Raw genomic sequence first — 20,611 nt, 5'->3', positions numbered from 1 at the left:
TGTAATTCATGTTTTGCCATTAGGAGGAGGAAGGGGGGGGGTGGTGGTGGTGGTGGTGGGGGGGGATTCATCACATGCTTTTAATGACACTCTGGCTGTTTACATTGGGGTTAGGTGTTAAATATTTGCGTTGAGTAAACAACATTGTTTTTTTTGGGTTTTTTTTTACTTGGTGCACTGGTCTGCATTAGGGCTGGGTAATATGGACCAAAAGTCATATCTCGATATTTTTTTCTCAAAATGACAATATTAATCTCGATATTTTGTCTTCTCAGGAAGACGATTCTGGGTTAAATTTGCTGATGGGAAATGCCACACAAGCTGCACACTGTAGTCTTTTTTCTCCTGCAAGGGACAGCACGTGTGAGTGAGTTCTGTTGTGTGGCTTGTTTAGATGAAGGTCAGGGTTAGGACGTTCTCGGCGATCCATCCAACTGCTCTTTTTACGCTGTTCTGAGAAGCAACAAAAGCAGTATAAAATCAGTATTCTAATATAAAATAAGCTATAACATGATATATCTCAGAAATATGTGAAAATTTTAAAGAAGGACAGTGTTTGACTGTACTCTATGAATAATATTAAATACTTGTATGATGTGATTTGTACTGTGTGTCATTTTTACAGCTTCCTTTCTGCCACTGACCTGGGATTAGTGTAATATTCACAAAGCTGAAAAAAATATATGTGGAAACCTGCTTTCATTTAAAGCTGATATTAACTTTCTATATGGATAGCAGATATGGACCCTAAAATGAAGTAAAACATACTTATTTGCAAAAAAAAATTAAAAATTGAGTAAAATATTAGAATATTTATTAAATGATAATTGCTACAACTTCTGAGATTTATTTTTATTCATTTCAAACAAACATAAATGTGAATTGGTTAAATCATATTTTAACTTAAATTCACCAAATAAAGTATGTTGTATTTATACATAACCATCTGAAGTAATTTCAGCTCTGAACCAATACTTTTAATAGAAAAATACTTTACACAAAGAGTAACTTAATCTCTAGGGATGTTCCGATATATTAGTTTTCACTTGAAATATGATACCAATATTGCTGACATGAGTATGCCCGTTACCGATATTAAACTGGAAAGTAGAAATGTCCTTGCACTGAAAGTTTTATACTTTATATTAACTTTTGATTACACTGTTTTGCATTGCTTTTGGATTTTGACCCATAGTTGTTGTTGTTCCCTCAGGACATTAGCACGATACCTGTAGATGTTATATTGTACGAAGTAGCTATCTGGTATGGTAGCCGTACGGACAACCCCCCGGTGCTATTCGTACGTGGCCTATGATGTTACCGGAAGTCATGTGACCATTCTGTACGGACTACCGGAAGAAAAAATGGCTGCACAAGCAATACATGGTGGCAAAAAATTCAAATCCACTTCAGAAGGTTAGGGTTAGGGTTATAGTTAGGGTTAGTTAGTCCGTAACGTACACCCCTTCAGTAGGTTAGGGTTTGGGTTAGTTAGTCTGTAACGTAGATTAGGGTTAGGGTTACGGTTAGAGTTAGGGTTAGTTAGTCCGTAACGTAGTTAAGGGTTACGGTTAGAGTTAGGGTTAGTTAGTCCGTAACGTAGTTAAGGGTTACGGTTAGAGTTAGGGTTAGTTAGTCCGTAACGTAGTTAAGGGTTACGGTTAGAGTTAGAGTTAGTTAGTCCGTAACGTAGTTTAGGGTTACGGTTAGAGTTAGGGTTAGTTAGTCCGTAACGTAGTTTAGGGCTAGGGTTACGGTTAGAGTTAGGGTTAGTTAGTCCGTAACGTAGTTCAGGGTTACGGTTAGAGTTAGGGTTAGTTAGTCCATAACGTAGTTAAGGGTTACGGTTAGAGTTAGGGTTAGTTAGTCCGTAACGTAGTTTAGGGTTACGGTTAGAGTTAGGGTTAGTTAGTCTGTAACATAGTTTAGGGCTAGGGTTAGAGTTAGGGTTAGTTAGTCTGTAACGTAGTTAAGGGTTACGGCTAGAGTTAGGGTTAGTTAGTCCGTAACGTAGTTAAGGGTTATGGTTAGAGTTAGGGTTAGTTAGTCCGTAACGTAGTTAAGGGTTACGGTTAGAGTTAGAGTTAGTTAGTCCGTAACGTAGTTAAGGGTTATGGTTAGAGTTAGGGTTAGTTAGTCCGTAACGTAGTTTAGGGTTACGGTTAGAGTTAGGGTTAGTTAGTCCGTAACGTAGTTTAGGGCTAGGGTTACGGTTAGAGTTAGGGTTAGTTAGTCCGTAACGTAGTTTAGGGCTAGGGTTACGGTTAGAGTTAGGGTTAGTTAGTCAGTAACGTAGTTTAGGGTTACGATTAGAGTTAGGGTTAGTTAGTCCGTAATGTAGTTTAGGGCTAGGGTTACGGTTAGAGTTAGGGTTAGTTAGTCCGTAACGTAGTTTAGGGTTACGGTTAGAGTTAGGGTTAGTTAGTCCGTAACGTAGTTAAGGGTTACGGTTAGAGTTAGAGTTAGTTAGTCCGTAACGTAGTTTAGGGTTACGGTTAGAGTTAGGGTTAGTTAGTCCTTAACGTAGTTTAGGGCTAGGGTTACAGTTAGAGTTAGGGTTAGTTAGTCCGTAACGTAGTTCAGGGTTACGGTTAGAGTTAGGGTTAGTTAGTCCATAACGTAGTTAAGGGTTACGGTTAGAGTTAGGGTTAGTTAGTCTGTAACGTAGTTTAGGGCTAGGGTTAGAGTTAGGGTTAGTTAGTCTGTAACGTAGTTTAGGGCTAGGGTTACGGTTAGAGTTAGAGTTAGTTAGTCCGTAGCGTAGTTTAGGAATCTACGTATTAATAGCAAACAAAAGTACTGGCCAATGAGGGGCGCTATGTATAAATGTCACAACAATTCATAAATACGTAGCATGTCCGTAACGTAGTTTAGGAATCTACGTATTAACAGCAAACAGAAGTACAAGTACGTAGCGTCTTAATCACGTGGCCTAACTTACTTGGCCATTGAGGAGTGCTACGTACGAATAGAACGGCGGTATCTTGATACGGCTACGGATGGATAGCTACTGCCTGTATTATTCAATTTTTTAAAATAGGTTGTTTTGGGGTTTTTTCAATGGTTTGTTGTGTTGCAGTATTGCATTGTTTTTTTCTTGGTATATTAAAAACAATAATTTGTACACAGTGTGTATAGACTTTTATTCATTTCTATTCATTTATTTGGGGAGGGGGGCAATGTCCACCCTTGCCTAGGGCACCGAATAACCTAATTCCGGCCCTGATTGCCAGAACGCACTAAATAAGCCCAGGTGTGGTTAATTAGTGCAGGGCTGAAGGTGATGTGGAGGTTGTTTGGTCATAGGTTGAATTTCAGCGTCTTTCTAAAGTTTCTCAGAGCGCGAGCTCAGCTCACGGTGGCAGTGCTGGCACGCGCACACCGTCCGCGCTTCTATTGGCTGTTTGCTGCGTCGCTCACAGGAATGACGTGTTTGTTGCTGCTATAAGCAGCTGATGCTGAGGCAATGAACACCGAGCCTCAGAGGAAAGTGTTGGCGCTCTCCTGATGCCCTGTCATCGGCTGTGTCCGTGGATTTGACCCGAGCTTCAGTGAGCCGTGGCACGTTTGGACCGTGTCACGACGCACGGGCCCGGGGTGCCCACCCCCTCTTCCTTCTCCTCATCCTCCTTCTCCTTCTTCTTGAGGTTTCTTTCCACTCGTCTTCATTTTCACGGAGATAGATGATGATGATGATGATGATGATGATGATGATGATGATGATGATGATGATGATGATGATGATCATGCTCTTCGCTTCACACATTCAGCTTCATCACCTCGCGCATGCGACACATCTTATCTGCAGGTAGGAATGCACATTCCTGCTGCTCCCACCACTGAAACACACGTCAATCAATGCCGTTGTCCCCCTTTTACTGGTTTTCATTCGTTTTCTTGAATGGGGGGGGGGGTGTCATTGGTAAACGTTATGTGTGGATGTTGTTGTGCAATACAGTCGTGAAGTCCGTTGTAATGTAATATATGCACGGGCTGCTCTGCTGTGTGGGCTGGAGAAAACGCGTGGACAGCGCAGGAATGGTGATGGTGGTGGTGGTGGTGGTGGTGGTGCGCAGAGACCACAGAGAGAGACGCAGTTTAGGTGCAGAGAGCAGCATTACTATCTATGACACACACACACACACACACACACACCTCACTTACTTATTTTCCTCGCATGCTGCTGACACCAACAGGCGTCAGTGACATGTTGTGTTTTATTTTTATTGTGGCTCCGTACATCCTGACATACCTTCAGGAATAATTGCTTTGCACCACATTCTATCACATGTGTTTGCATTAACAGCTGTTAACATATCATTAAAAACAAATATGTGCCACGCCCGTTCTTTGGAAGCGTTTAGGTGAGGACATCATGTATCTTTCAAAGGAGGGCTGATGTTGATGGAGCAGGTCCTTATCACTAGCCATGGATGGCCCTGAACGTCCACTTCAACCTGCAGAGTTGAAGCCTGCATAGACACACACCAGCATTAAAATGGCAATGCTCTGTTTAACTATGTCGGTATGTATTTAGTCATATACAGAGAAGCCTTACTCTATTATGGAATGCACATTCATGGTCAGTTCCTCATAGGGGCAATTTAACAATATGAAGCAAATCTAAATATCTAGATAGATCAATCACTGATTCTTAACCTTATTGGAAGTACTGAACCATGCACACTTCATCAGTACATTCACAACCCTTTGTAATTTTTAAAAACCCAACATATATTGGAACTTATTTTATTCGAACACATGTAAGCCTGGGCCAATTTTTTTTGCTTCGCTTAATATACTTTTACTTTTGATACATATTTAAAATTGAATTTATCTTTTAATAAAGAAAGTGTCCGGAGGTACGTTAAACGTAGCCATAGTCCCTGGGACTATAGTTATATATGTAGATATATATATATATATCTATATATATATTTAACACAGAAAATTCCACCTTTAAAAATACATATCTGACAAAAATAAACATTTTAGGGTTAGAGTACAGTTACAGTTAGGGCTAAAATAAAACGGTTAGAGGGGTAGCTAAGAATAAAAATGAGCTAAAATACAAATGACGGAGCTTTAAGTCACGTGACTTAAACTGGCCAATGAGGGGCGCTGCGTATCCATAGCGTGGCAGTCTACGTATGCATTTAAAGTACCCGTAGCCACGGCCTTTAATAAACTAGTGCAGTGTTTCGGTTTTGTGTACCCCTAGGGGTACGCAATGGCACTACAGGAGGTACTTGAGAGAGAGAAAGTCTAAAATTAACAAACAAAAACATTGAAAATATGAGGTTTTATAATGTTTATTTTCATTAAAAATGACAATCATATTATTGATGATGAAAATGATCTGGATGAGAACATCCTCTGAAAACACAAGGGTCAGTCTAGGTCTTACGCCAGGTGGGATATGACCAAAAATGATTAAAAAAAAAAAAAAAAAACCTCTATAGAAATAAATGAATTCAGAAGGCACTAAATAATGTTTAATTCCTCTTATATACAGTGGGACTTACAATGTGGGTTATCACTCATTCATTCCATCATTATGCTTTTTAGTTGTTTTTTTTCGTAGAATTCTAAGCAAAATGTTAAAGTCGGACAAAGGGGGTACTTAGATTCAGAAATAGGAGAAACGGGGTACTTGGGCCAAAAAAGTGGACATTTATTTTGTGTAACATTTTTTTACTGGGTGTGTCTTGACCCCTGCCAAGTCTCTGTGACTGATAGATAGATAGATAGATAGATAGACAGAGTCCACAACAGGACCAGCACACAGACTAATGATGACTGCACATACAGGGTGTCAAACACATTTTTGCTCAGGGGCCAAATAAAGAGCAGTTTGAACTAAGAGGATATCAGATTTTAGGTGGAATTTTAGTGCAATTTCACCATTTTCATGCCAAAGTTTGCATTTCCACATATCCAAACCAATAAACAACAGATGTCAGTTTTTTTCTTTCTTACCAACTATTGTGTAACTTTGGAAAATTTTGTGGAATTGTTTGTAAGAAGTTGCAGGATTTTCAAAGACTGAAGCGTTCTTTTGACAAGTGCCATTACATTGTGATTAAATAAGAGTGCTGTCGTGTTAGATGGGCACAGGAAAATAGCGAGCCCCTGCAAATACTGTGGTGTTTTATTGAATTTGTGAGATATCATCTAAATTATTTTGTAATTTACACAATGATTCATGTTCATTCTGTCATTGTCACTTTATCCCGAGGGCGGATTTGGATGCTCTCAAGAAAGGATTTGTGCTTTATAGACTAAGTAACCAGATACAGTACTAAACAAAATGTCCAAAATTGCTACAGGCTTAAATCACTCAGTTGGAAGATCTAAAAACAACCATCCTGTTAATCTATTTTGAAGATGTTGAATTTTCCAGTATGAATAGGATCTACTTTCTGTGCACTTTTGATGCTTCCTTATTTTGGAATACAACCAACAGCTGTTAATACCATTTTTGTGTGTATACGCTGCTGGAAGAGGAAACAAAATGCTGCTTTTCTGGCAGTTCATGTGTTCCATTGTGATGTGCACTATTTGTGTCATGGATACCAGCAGTCCATCACCCCATGTCCTGAGCGAGGAACAATGGGATTTCAACACTTCTGTGTTTTGTCTTTTAGGTGAGCTCGAGTGGAGGTTTGGGTGAAGCTTCAACACAAAAATCAAGACATGGAATAAAAAGAAAGCTCAAACCATTTCAGTTGGATACATTTCAATGAAGAACCCAAATTAACGAAGATAAGATTATAAGTCTGACACAAAGCTGAAGAATATCTGAATCATAGTCCACGATGGGGTGTGGTCGGACACTTCCCACGTCTCTCTTGGATTCTGCATTTCAACTCATCAGCCGTATGTCCGACCAGAAGTCTGTTTGTTAAAACCAGAGCTGCTTATTTTACCTGCTGGAAGAGCCCCTCCCCTTGGTGATGTGATGAATAAGTTTGAAGTCCTTGGCATTGTGGGAGAAGGTGGGTGGTTTCATGGATCACGTTTTTTACAGCATGTTTGTCAAACTGAGGGTCCATCAGCTCTGTGCTCATTTTCAATCAATCAATCTTTTATTTGTATAGCGCCAAATCATAACCAATGGTATCTCAAGACACTTTACAGTAGAGCAGTCTTAAGGACGGACTCTTCATTTTATGGATACACACATATGCATAGATACGTATATGCACATACATATGTATCCCACACCCAACATGAATTCATCATGGCGGCAAGGAAAACCTTCTGTTAAGCAGCAGGAACCTTGTGTGGATCCCATTCCTATGATGAACAGCCATCCATGTTATGCTGTGTTGGGTGTGTGCAGAGGAAAGGGTGGAGACAGAGTTGTTGAGACTCTGTAACTCCACACTGAGGATCCCACGGACCTGCAAGACAAAAGCCAGAAGGAGTACAGGAGCAAACACACAAGGGAAGAAGCAGACATAGAGGGAATGTTTGAGAGAGGAATGGGACCCTCTCCGGTCCCTCTCTAGCCTAAATTACCTCTCTCTTAACGCCCTCTCCAACCTCTCTCCAACCGAGCATGCCAGACCCCCCCACCGGCAGTCTATGGCTATTGCATCTTAACTATGAGCTATAATTCAATGAATTATTCATGGTTGGTTTTTTCATTGTAGCTCATCCTCACAGCTCTTTTCACTTTTCTTTAGGTCTACAGGTGTGTCAGGCTCTTGAGAGGTGAATTTGAAGCCATTTAGCTATAAAGCCTCTGTGTCACAATAACCTGCTAACTAGTTACAGTAACTTGAGGCAGGGGTACCCAAGTCCTGTTCTGAGGTACCCATATTCCACATTTCTTAGATGTGATTTTAAAAAAATAATACAATCACCACAGCTGATTGTGGTTTTCTCATTTAAAGTTTTCCGTTTCGGCCAAGAATGATCATTTTGGTACATCCCGAGTTTTTTTAGCATGGAATGTAAGAAAAGGTTTGAGTCAGTAACAGAAAATATGAGGAAAAACTTACAATTTAAACATGAGAATATTCTACAATTGGAATAAAAAAAATAATTGGAAAAACCCTGAAAAAAAATCTCAATAAATCCAATAAAAATCAATGATGATGATGGAGTATCCAAGATTTTAGATACAGGCCATTGCTAATAACGGATAAATATCCAATATGAATATGGGATTAGGACACCTTTAGTCAATATCTAAGACCAAGACTTGCCCGGGACCAGAATGCACAAATATCAAGATAAGACCAAGACTTTGAGGAGTTGAGACTGAGTCAACACCAAGACCAGAAAAAAATCTATTTTTTAAACCATGACCAGGTTAAACAATTAAAGAGCTCTTTTTAATCTGAGTGTTCTTTTAAATACATTTTTGACAGACAAAAACAAGGTGTCTGGAACACTCTTAAAGCTCATCATGCAAAAATCTTGATCAACTTAATTCTTGCAGAACACAAATCCTTAAATATCTGAAAATACAATGTTTATTTGTCAAGTGACTGAGTCCTAAAGTATGTGTTCAGAGGAGTTTCTGAGTAGAAATGAAATGGATTGATGTCTGAGTTTTTGCAGGTGTCTGACACTTAAGGCACTAGCAAAGATTTTTAACAAAGCAGAACCATCAGTGAGCTAACGCTAATTGTTTAAAGTCAAATTACATCATTAATTAACCAGAAAGCGTTCCAAGTGCTTCTCCATATTGTCACTTCAATGAAGTTGAAGAATAGCAGATTGGTGCTGGTCTCAACTTGTCTTGATGGAAAATCCTGATTCCGACTTGACAAAAACAAGACAGAGTAAAATTGCTCTCGAGTCCGAGACAAGACCAAGACCTTCAAAATGTGGTCTGGAGACCAAACACTGCTCTCAATCACTACTTACGCTGGCCTTTGACAAACTCAAATAACCTTGATGTTCTTATAATGCATGTAATATGACTTACAGCCATGTTTTTTTTGTTAAAAGGCTTCTGTTTGAACAACTCCTTCTTTTGATTGTAGACATTTTGAGAGACTCTCCTTCTTATTTCATCTCAAGTTCTCTCTTGTCCTACAGCTGGCCATGTTTGTCACCGGTTTTCTTTTTTACATGAAAATGCAAACCTACGGAAGCTTATTGCATTCACAGAAGAAAAAATAATAAGTAAATTGAAACTTTTTTCCCTGTTTTTCCTGTTTTTATGGGAAATATTTTTTGTTTTTTCTTAATTCATGAGAAATTTTTATAGGAAATATTTTAAGTTTTTTTCAGAATTCATGAGAAGTTTTTATAGGAAATATTTTAGTTTTTTCTGAATTGATGAGAAGTTTTTATAAGAAATATTTTTGGTTTGTAAAATTATCTCATCAACTCAGAAAAACTGAGCTCTGTTTTTCTCAGAAAAACAGAGCAACAACTTTTTATTTTCTTTGTTTTTATCTCAGCAACTCAGGCAAACAGAAAAAATATTTCCTTTAAAAACAGAAAAACAGGGCAAAATATTTTTATTTAGTTATTTTTATCTCATTAATTCAGAAAAAAAACAAACTTCTGTGAATGCAATAAGCTTTTGTACAAACCAGTAGAATCGCTGCATGTTTGACACAAGCACATGTGACAACAATGTAGGTTAAAAAAGCCAACATTCTGTTTTTGCTTTTGATCTGGAGAATTTATTAAATGTTAAAAAAAAAAAGAAAAAGCACATGTATTTCAAAACGTTATTTTTCAACAATCCTGAGTATTTCACACACAGATCCTTCACTTTTGAAAGCACACTGCCATTATCCATCATAGCCAGCTGTAGGATTTCTCGCTGATTGCACTCAGATAAATGGACACTCACTTTTTCTTCACACTAATGTGAGAAGACAGAGGAACCCAGTGTTTACTGTACTGTTGATAATTCTCACCAACTCATCCAAGAATATCTCATCAGTGTGAGATGAAGAGCAATTTTGGTTGTCATTTAGTGCGTGTGCATGTGTGTGTGATCTGCACTTTTCTGACATTTAATATTTTTTCTTAATTTTTTATATTTTTGTTTACATTTTGTGTTCTTGGATTAATTCTGTGTATTTTTGGATTAATTCTGTGTATTTTTGGATTAATTCTGCGTATTGTTGCTGTTTTGTGTTTTAGGAGTCGTTTTGTGTATTTCTCTTGTCATTATGTGTTTTCGGAGTCATTTGGTCTATTTCTCTTCTCATTTTGCATATATTTACAGGTGTTTTGGGGTTTTGGAGTCATCTTTGTGTATTTTTCTTGTGATTTTGTGTTTTTGGAGTAATTGTGTGTATTTCTGTTGTGTTTTTGTGTTTTAAGTTTTTGGAATCATTTTGTGTATTTCTGTTGTCATTTTTGTATATGTTTTTGTTTTTTGGAGTCATTTTTGTTTTCTTTTTTGTGTTTTTGTGTTTTTTGAGTCATTTTTGTTGTTATTTTCTACATATTTCTGCTATTTTTGTGTTTTTGTTTTTATATTTGTGTTTTTGATGCATTTTGTGTATTTTTTTGTTTTGTTTGTATTTTTGTTGTCATTTTGTGTTTTTTGCCACCTTTTACAACAGTTATGAGTTCCAATTCAGGCTCCCACATTTTTAAGCTTGTACTTGTACTTTAGCTTTAGATTACTCACCTTGATCCTCTCCCTATTTTAAGATTAATAAATTAACCATTAATGTATGTCTGGCTCCACATGTGTACCGTACTGTACTGTACTTGGTGTTGTCTAAATGAGGACGGGAACATTTTGTACCAATAAGGTCAACCACTGCTACACATCTGATACAGTTTTATGTGAAGTGATCCAAAGTGTGTTACTTTTACTCTGTTACCTTTGGGAACATTATCGTATTTTCAGGAAGTTGGATGCTTAGTAATTAACCAGCAATTAATTAACTTGACTTTTTTTGTAACTTTTATACCCAATCCTGGATCATACAGGTTATTAAGGAGCAAAGTTAGAGCAATAACCATCTCTGCACTAGGTATAACCAACTTTAAGACGAAACACATACGCACGATGAAAAAGAACAAACTAGGACAGTATAAAGACCGTGTAAAGCAAATTCTGACATTTTCTTCTAAACACATTAAATAGGTCATAAATGTATTCCTTAAAACATGTAAAAAGCCTTTCAACTATTTATAATTTATTTGTGGAGCTAGGCTTCAAAAACTGTTTTTCCAATTTCTGTCTTCATGATTTAATGAGCGGGTCAGAAATCATAGCCACGTTACGTAACGGAGCCATCATTAGCATAAACCCGATCCTGCTGCTGCAGCACACCAAACTTCCGGACCCTAGCCAAAAACAAACCACATATTCGGACTCGGCGGAATAAAACGCGTCCGCTGGTGCTACATTTTTCATGAAATTATCACTTATTTTGCACTGTGATTGTGTGTTTCGCCTCTAGCGGGCACAGTTCTGACTCTACCCGGGAGGGATTTCTGCTGACATCTTGTTTGGCCCAATCCGAACAGTTTTGGAAGCACTATCAACGCTTGAGCCGCTTTCACACTGCTCTCTCTCCATAGACACAGTACAAGGAGGTGGTGCCTTTCCCGCATGTGGTCGTGGTTCCAGCGTTTTTTTTTTTATCTTTCAAATATGGCTCAGTGGTCAATGGCACATGTATTTCTGCTTTACATGGACTTTAAAAAACAAACAAACATCTTTACGAGAGATTTCCAAATTTTAAAGAGGTTTAAAGTCTGTGTCTGAACAAAGTACATTTAGAGCAACATAACATTTCATCAGTGTGGTTCAGAAGTCCATATTTCAAATAGGTTACGCTTGTAATGGCAGTGGAGCCTATCTCAGCTTTACTCATTGTGCAAGCAACAAAAACCAGGCAGGAAAACCACTTTTTTGAAGAGGAAAACACTTCGTCATAGCCTTAATTATTCTCAAATGCAGAGAAAAATAATAAGATAACAGCACTAAGCATGTCAAAATCAGCATGTATCACAAGAACAGTACTATTTCATTATTGTTATAGTTATAAACTGTTACTTTAACTGCAATGTCCCCACCCCAGGTGTTAAAAATGAAATCTGAAATCCTGAATCAATAAAGTTTTGTCTAGTGAATAGAAAACAAGTTTACAGCCACAAGGGCGTAGCGTGTGGGTTCTTTGTCAAAGTGATTGATATAAATGTGTGTACTGTATCTCTGTGGGGGAGGTTATACTAATGTCATTGCTTTAACTATTAGCTGTAATTTCTGCGTTGTTTTTCCAACTACTGCACTTGTTTTTATGAGCTTGTTCTGGTCAGGTTTGGAAAATGAAATATTACTCGATTGTCAAAACTCAGCCTCAGTAGGTATTGATCAGTTTTTTACTTCCCTCCATTTATCTCTGTCCAGGGGCCTATGGAGTGGTGTTGAAGTGCCGACATAAGGTAAGAAAGCCAATCTAATTGTCAAGGTTATCACCATGGTGGGTTTGACACTATTCGAGACTTTCATTTATGTGATCCGAGATCCAGTGATCTGGAACCGTCAGAGGCGTGAAATCAAATTAAATCAGTGAAATATATGTGAGGAAAAGTTCTGAAGAAGAAGATTTGATCATTTAATTTCATCAAGCTTCCTGGTGCATACATTCCCTAAAACAAAGACAAAGGAAATTGTATACATCCTTGTATACTGTTATTTCTATCTGTACCATGTGCAGATGAGTGCTGTTACCACAGGAATGTTGTTAGAAATCATAGTTTATATCTAGATTTAAACTAGTTGTTCCCACAGGGTGAAGTATATCAAACAAGAGCGATCAGAGAGCGCAAATCTCTGCTAAGCACCAAAAATCCTCTAGCCAGATTCAATTGAACTTTATTTATATTTATTTATTAAGTGCATATTACAATAATAGTCATCTCGAAGCGCTATCAAAATATAAAATTCTTAAGAAAAAAACCCAACAGCTAATAGCATTTATTTGGATCAGTGATCCTGATCACGTTACGATTATCATTTACACTTTAAAGGCTTCTAAGAAAATTCTATCCCTAATAATAATGATATAAATATCAAAATAATGATTTTTTTTTCCCAAAAGAAAGAAAGATCCGAGAAAAAAAACAAGGTCCTATCCAGATGAAACTCCACATAATGATGAGTAATAGGGATTTTTTTTATTTTTGAAACTGATCCAGAATCAATATTGATCCGGATCCCCTCCAAAAATTTAATGGAATCTTCCATTGCTAAAGGTTACATTCTTTTAAGTTATTTTGAAGTAATCCTGCTAATAGACAAAGAAATAAGTAAATAAACGCTGGTGAAAATATTAGCTCCTTGGCAGAGGTAACCTCTGGCCTTCCACAGTGTTTTATACAGTATATCATTCAAATAGACATGTTTGTTACAAGTAGTAGATACAGTATCTATATATCTTTTTGCAGCAATGTAATCAGCCACTGTTCAATAAATACAGTATGTAACCTCTACTGATGTGAAGTTGAACACTATTTTATACATCTCATTGATAGTACAGTGTCATGCTTTCTAAAAACCAACACTAGCTTTCTTTAATCAATGGTAGTAACTTGTACGTTTTGTATCGTTTTTTTTCTTCTCATTATCAAAAACATTGTAAAAGCTGAAAAATGGATCTCCCAGTGTAGCAATTAACAAGCTTCTGATGGTACCTCGGTCACTAGAGGGTCCTCAGAAATGACAGTAAAAAGTTCACAAAAGCAGCGCTTATCATGTACCAGAGAGCTTCACTGCTAGTGAGAAAACACCTTTAAGAACATGCAAGCAGGCTAATAAGTGCTTAGTGTCTCCTTCATTGTGTCAGTGTGACTAAATTGTGTTTTTGCAGTGCGATACGTTTGGAATTTACAATGTTAAAAGAAGACAGCAACAAATGTAGCTCAGGCTAATGTGTGTATTTAGGAAATTATCAAATAAAGATAAGTTGGTTTGTATTTCCACCCCGAACAAGGAGAGTTAAGCTAATTTTAGACCTTTTTAACCCTGTTGCTGGCTGATCGTGACACCTAAATGTGTTCTGAAATGCTGCGTTGATGCATGAAATTCATGTCATCAGTGCACCGCACTTGGTACATGCATGTAAGCAAGGCCTTGCGTTATGACTCATCTGTCTTTCATACAAGTCTGGATAGTTTCCAGCGCATGATTTGCTGTTGTGTTTTCTTCTACATGCTGTTTTTTTTAAGCTTGAAATAATGATCTATGCTGTAACTTTTACTGGAACCCAAAAATAATATGTAGAGATATTGAAGATATGAAACTAGATGGGCTTTGAATTAAAGTCAGTACATTCAGTCCTGCGCCAGTATGATGTTATTATGTAATTACTATTTTCTCTTATGTTCATGTTGATGTCCAACCACACAGGACTTTTGATATGGTCTTTGGCTAAAAGGCATTTTACTGTGTGGAGTGCTGATTGAATAATGACTCTGGACCTTATTTTAGTTGATCAAAAACAGGTATTAATCCCCTGGCATTGGCCTAAAGTAAATAGTTTGATTTGCTCAGAGAGGAATGGGTTTAATGGCAGATTTTTACGATCACCAACTGAAGTCTTCATTAACGGAGTACTGCACTTGTAATCAAACAGTTCCCAGTAAGAACAAGCATTACCATAAAGGTAAAAGCTGTTTATCACTGTGATACATTCATTCGTTTTTGTTTGACCAAAAGGATTAATATTAAAATGTCTGTAAAGTCAATTTTGTGCCTGCAATACCTAGGCTACAGAAGTCTGTTTAAGGAATGGTGCATTATTTAGGCAGTAACTCAGCCTGTAGCTTTCCAGTTGGGCTGAAATATTTTTCATGTTGTTTTTTTTAACTTGTGTTCAAAAAGAAAAATGTATCATTAAAAAATCCATTTACCAATAATGGTGGTTTTCTTCTAGATCTGTGTGAAACTCAGTGGGGTGTAGAGGAACCAACATGGCATGTATAAATCAAATTTCATGAACGTCATTCAGTTATAAACCAAGATAGGAATTTTTGAAATTGACCAAGATTCAGGATATTGATCTGGATCTTTCCCAAAATGGATCTTTCCCAAAAATATAACCTCTTTGGTAGAGGTAAATACCACTTTTTATACATTTGTGCAAAGGATTAGCTAAAAAAAAACATTTAAAAAAAGAATGTTCCTTAATTACAAAGCTATTATGTGAAAATATTAGAGATCCATCAGTAATTCCACAGTAACAAGGCTGGTAGCATTTTGCTCAAAGAGGTGGGTCATGTCCAATTATAGTTAAAAGTGGATTAAAAAACCAAGATATAGAGCCCGAACTGAATCAAGATGTACACTAACTATATACCCATATCTTACCCCATGTCTTCTGCTTGAGGACACTGAATCTCTTCCCTGCCCCAAAGTCCTGAAGCATGTTCATGCTCTGGGAGCTCCAGGTTGTTTTATGTATTCTTGTCCAAAACCTTCCTCTACCAGAGCTTCTAAATCAATGGTGCTAAACTCGTTGTAGTCCAGGGGTCCTGGTATGACACTATTTGTTCCCAAGTAAGCCAAGATAAAAACAATGATAGTTAAAAAAATTATATTTTCTTACTATCATGTTTACTGTCATCTAATGTGCAAAATATTGTCTAGTAAATATTTATTCATTCACTTCATGACTATGTGCAAACGTTCAGGGTTATTTATAAGCCTTGAGTGTTTTTCAGTTTTAATTTCTGAGGAGATGTTTCTCATTGTTTCAGTGATTGAGAGATACTAAGAAGGTACAGTATATATGACATTTTTCAAAGACAAGATTATCCTAATGAATCCGTGTACCCTTCGTTCTTTAGTTGTTTCGTTTCAAAACCAAATTAAAAAATAGAAAAAACAGATTTTTTTGTTGTATTCATTTAAATTTTTTTAAATTAAATCTGGTTCTGTTGGTGTGATATTTAGATATTTACGGGGAAACTAGTACAAGAGCTTCAAGTTTTAATCTCACAGAGACACACAGACGGACGTTTATTCTGCTGCGTTTGATAAAAAATAATCTTGTATCATGTTGTCCACCTCACACTGATGGCAGAGGCGTGATTTGTGTGTCGATGATGTTTCCTTAAAGAGTTATTGATGCTGGAAGTCAGAATTTATGAATATCTGCCAACTTTACCGAACAGTGTTACGGTCCAAATAGTATCCAGATACACTGGTGACAGGACAGACTTTTGCTCCCGGTCCGGACATAAAAAGAAGCAACGCATAAGTTACATTAGTGGTGAATTGAAACGTTATTAATACATAAATAAATCTAAACCAAAAAATGGATGTTAAGTAAAACATGCACATGATATGTGGCACCAGAGGTGGTGTAATGAATGTACTGGTGCTCCTCGTTTCTTGTGATCAGCTTCCGTGTGTGTTGACGGCTGCTGTTAACGGTATTTATTACCTGCAAAATAAACATTTTACTGCCCTCAAAAAAGCTGTTTTTGTTTGTTTTTGCGAAAGTGTCAAATCGTAGAAGTTCTAACATCTATTGTTCCTCACACCAGCCTCACAGTTGATAGTCAGTCACCAGTTTATTTGGATACTATTTGGACGGTAACAACGCAAAACAAAACATAAAGGCAGTGGCTATCTGTACAGTTGCTGTATCAATATACCGACGTGCTATTCGCTCGCAGCACCCCTCTTTGGCCAGTATAGGTCACGTGACTAAAACTAAACCTAACCATAAACCTAACCCTAACCCTAAGACGCTACGTATGTCTACTTCGGTAAATGTACCAATAGCACCGGGGGTTGTAGGTATGGCAACCGTACGAATAGTCAAACATAAACGTGAGCAGCTTTTTACGAGCTAAAACATCCACAGACTGAATGAAAACAGGAGCAGGATCATAAAACTGCTGGAATAAATCCTTAACAGTCCTAATGTGTGTGGAGACCTGGTCCAGGACCTGGGGAGGGAAATGACGTGCAGTGGACTTCAGTTCTCATTCTGATTTCCCCGTCACACAGACAAATAGAACAAGTTAAAAAAAAACACACACTGCTTATCTGGTTTTTGGTTTTTCTGTATTTCTGTCTTGGTTCTAAATCAGTAAAACAAAATAACCACACTGTTTATTTGTTATTCTGATTTGGCTTTAAAACGGAATTACTAAAGAATGAAGAGTACACGGATTCTAATGCATAGTTTAGTTTTTTGTTTTGTTGTTATTGAGAGAGAAATTATTTTTAAACCTTATGGACAATAACAAATTATTTATCTACTGTATCATATTTTATCATTACAAGGTAAATTTAAGAAAACGTTGAGTACTTTGTTTTTTGAGTGTGCCGGGGTCGTCCCAAGTGTCAAAATCAACTTATGGTCATCGTAGCTAACTAGCAACACACTGAATTTGGTGCTCGGGATTTGATTTACGCAATAAACTAATGTTGATAGTGACTGTGTCGGATTGTGTAGTGATATTGTTTCCCTCCTGTTTTTATTTTTGAAATAGAAAACCTTCAATTTCCAAAGATCAATTATCAGATTTTCTAACTTTTTGTTCATGATGAATAAAAAAAGGTGAAGAACTACCAAAGTAGTTAGCATTGCTGCCTCTAGGTGCAGAGGTCATTGGTTCAAGTCCCACTGACTTGTATCTCTTTGGTGTGGTGGGGATGGACTGGCTAATCCGTTTGATTCCCTCTGAGTTTGAATATTCTGGGTTTCTCGCGTGGTTCCTGTCTTGATGCATGTCCCATTCAGTGCCAAATGTGCATCTTTTTTCCATCACTGACTCTATATGAAATCATGCTCTCTCCAGATGGCTTTCATGAAAATTTTAAAACAGCCATACATTATATACGTTGAGTGAAACTTCAAATATGCAAACGCCTGCATGCTTGAGCCATGAACAGAGTGACATGGTAAGCATGTTAAGAGGGTAGTTGTGCCCTGACAGCGGCAGATAAAAGCCCTTGGAAAGAGTATTCTGCATATCAGATGGAATAAAAATGACGGAAGCAAGTGTGAACACGGAAATTGGCTTTTGCATTTTGCTCGTCTTCCAGAGATGGAAATCTGTTGTGTGGGGAAGGTTTAAGTGTTTGTGCTTTGAAGAGGCTCTGTGTACGGCTCAAGTGAAGTGTTGTGTTTATAAGACAAATGTTTCCTCATCAATAGCAGTTTGTACAAGATAACAAACATTACGTCTGAAACTTAATCCCAATTTCTTGTCTTGTGGTCAGTTGTACTTTGAAAGCAGATTAATTATATAATGTTTTCAGCCTGGCACAGTTGATGTAAAGCCTCAATCATTAAATAATTGATAGAAAATTCCAGTGTTTTGAAACTGGAGCCTTTATTGGTTCCTATGAACAACCAAAAAAAATATATACATTTTCATTTATGAGTTTTAATTTCAATTCAACTTTATTTGTATAGCGTAATTTACAACAAAGTCATCTCAATGCGCTTATCAAAATACAAAATTCATAATAAGATAGAAAAAACCCAACAAGAGCCACATGAACAAGCATTTAGCGACAGTGGGAAGAAACAACTCCCTTTTAACAGTAAGAAATCTCCAGCAGAACCAGGTTCAGAGGTGGCAGCCATCTGCGTCGACTGGTTGGGGTTAGTGGGCAGAAGGACCAACAGAACAGGATAGAGAGATAGAACATCAGAGTGTCTCAGACTAGTTGAGCCGTGAACCACAGATCAGGAACTGCCATCGTCTGTTTCACGACACCTGAAACAGAGCAGAGAGAGAAGGACGAGGAGAAGGCACTGACTGCAGAAAAACAGCCTGCATTGGCCTTGGGCTTCACTCCCAGTGGCCGTGTCAACCCTTATTGTGAAGGGTTTGTTTATTGGTAAACTAACAGTGACCCTAGGGTCTGTAAATGCAACCGTTCACCGACGAGCCCATGTCCGCTCTAGCGGTTAGGTTATGTTATGATTCCATCCTGTTTATGCAGACTGTAAATCATAACCAGCTACATCAGAATTTGAATCTCTTACCGTTTACTGAACCAGTAAATGAGACCATTCACAGATGAGCCCATGTCCTTTCTAGCGATTAGATTATGTTATGATTCAATCCTGAATCATGTATCATATTTGATACATCCGGTCTCAATGTTCAAATTTGTTTGTTTTTTACCAACAAAAACATAATAAATAACCAACATGTCAACAAAATGGTAATTCCATACATACATAAGAACATTTTTCAGTGCTATTTTTATTCAACAATGAGATATCCACCAATGGAACTGGCACAGTGAAGTCTATAACATATTACATTTCACTTAGTTTTCCTCATTTTGTGGATCACAAACTTTTTATTTTCATGTTGCACGGAATGAAAACAGTTCCTGTACTTGTTCAGATAGAGATACACTCAGAATTTCTCACAGTACACGTGGGAAAAGTGGCCTGCACAGAGTTTACATCTGTCTATTTTCCATGTTGGTTACCAAATTATGCAATTTAAACATTTAGTTTGTTTGTTTGAAAAATAAAGAAGACTTTTTGTGGCTTGATGATATGTAAATTGTACGAAATGCAATAAAATGACAATTGACTGAGTTAGAATTAGCTCATATACCTGCTGTTTCAAATCTGATACACCATATTCAACATGGTTTTACTAAAACAGAGATTATGAAATATAAACTAATATCACACTGCATCAAACCAGTAACTCTTCCTTTTGATGTTTCAGTAAAAATTTGAACGTTTTTCTAACCATAATCTTTTCAAAATTGGAAAAGTTCTTCTTCTAAAACCACCTGTGCATCTTTCCTCATAAATAACAATCTTGTAGAGTTGCTGAAAAGGCCTCAGCTGAACTAATTACTGCCTCATGGTAGATTATCCTTGTATTGCATGTATATAATCATATACATTGGGTTTTTCAAGAATAAAAATCATCACACTGATCATGTAGAGCACATGTATCAAACTCAAAGCCTGGGGGCCAAATGCGGCCCTTTGGAGCATCCAATTCTGCCCACAGAAAAAAGTAAAAATGACAGAGAAAACATGAATCATTGTGTAAATGAAACTATTGAAATATTTGCTGGGGCTCACAGTTTTCCGGTGCTAATTCTTCCAAAATAATTTCATGTTTTGTATTTTGTATTTTATGTACAGTATAAGTGCAAACTAGGTCACAATAATGTTGAAATAAGTTGTTTTCCCACATAAAATCTGTGGCCCTCTTGAGATCAAACTGCTCCATATTTGACCCCTGAACTACATTGTTTGACACCCCTGATTGTAGAGGGTTCCAATACTCACGCATCAAATACGATACGTTTGGTGTTACAGGGTCGAGGCTCCAATCACGACGGGTTTGTGTGAAAACTGACCAAAATGATCTGCAAAGGATGAGAGCAGCACTCAGCTCTTTGTTTCTATTGGACAGCAAAACATGAAAAGACTTGTTAATGCTTGTCATGATCTGCTGAGTTGTTTCACTCTTTGCATTCGTTTTGACTCGAGGGTCGAGCTGAGCATTCAGGAAATACACCCGAGAGACAAAGAAAGAGACAAGCTCTTATTATTTTACCAGGCAGTGTTAAACTCCACAGGGAAGCTCCAAATCCTGATTGAATGGCTGGCTTAAGCAGCGGGATTCAAATGTCTCTCGGCTATGAGCTCCC

General features: G+C 37.4%; 1 protein-coding gene across 5 annotated transcripts in view; it reads left to right on the top strand.

Annotated features, from left to right (window-relative positions):
• The first annotated feature begins 3,447 nt into the window (after positions 1-3,447).
• The window catches only part of cdkl5 (cyclin dependent kinase like 5), a 59,763-nt gene continuing 42,599 nt past the window's right edge, over positions 3,448-20,611 (top strand). For all 5 annotated transcript variants that reach the window (XM_028443029.1, XM_028443031.1, XM_028443032.1 and 2 more), the window contains exons 1-3: positions 3,448-3,808; positions 6,648-6,998; positions 12,356-12,390. In XM_028443029.1, coding sequence (XP_028298830.1) covers positions 6,962-6,998; positions 12,356-12,390 — 72 coding nt within the window. In that variant the 5' untranslated portion in view covers positions 3,448-3,808; positions 6,648-6,961. The remainder of the gene's footprint in view (positions 3,809-6,647; positions 6,999-12,355; positions 12,391-20,611) is intronic.

This window comes from Gouania willdenowi, chromosome 3 (assembly GCF_900634775.1).
Source record: "Gouania willdenowi chromosome 3, fGouWil2.1, whole genome shotgun sequence".
In the NCBI taxonomy this organism is placed as follows: Eukaryota; Metazoa; Chordata; class Actinopteri; order Blenniiformes; family Gobiesocidae; genus Gouania; species Gouania willdenowi.
The sequence above is the reverse complement of the archived record's forward strand: the minus strand, read 5'-3'. Positions and strand labels throughout refer to the sequence as shown.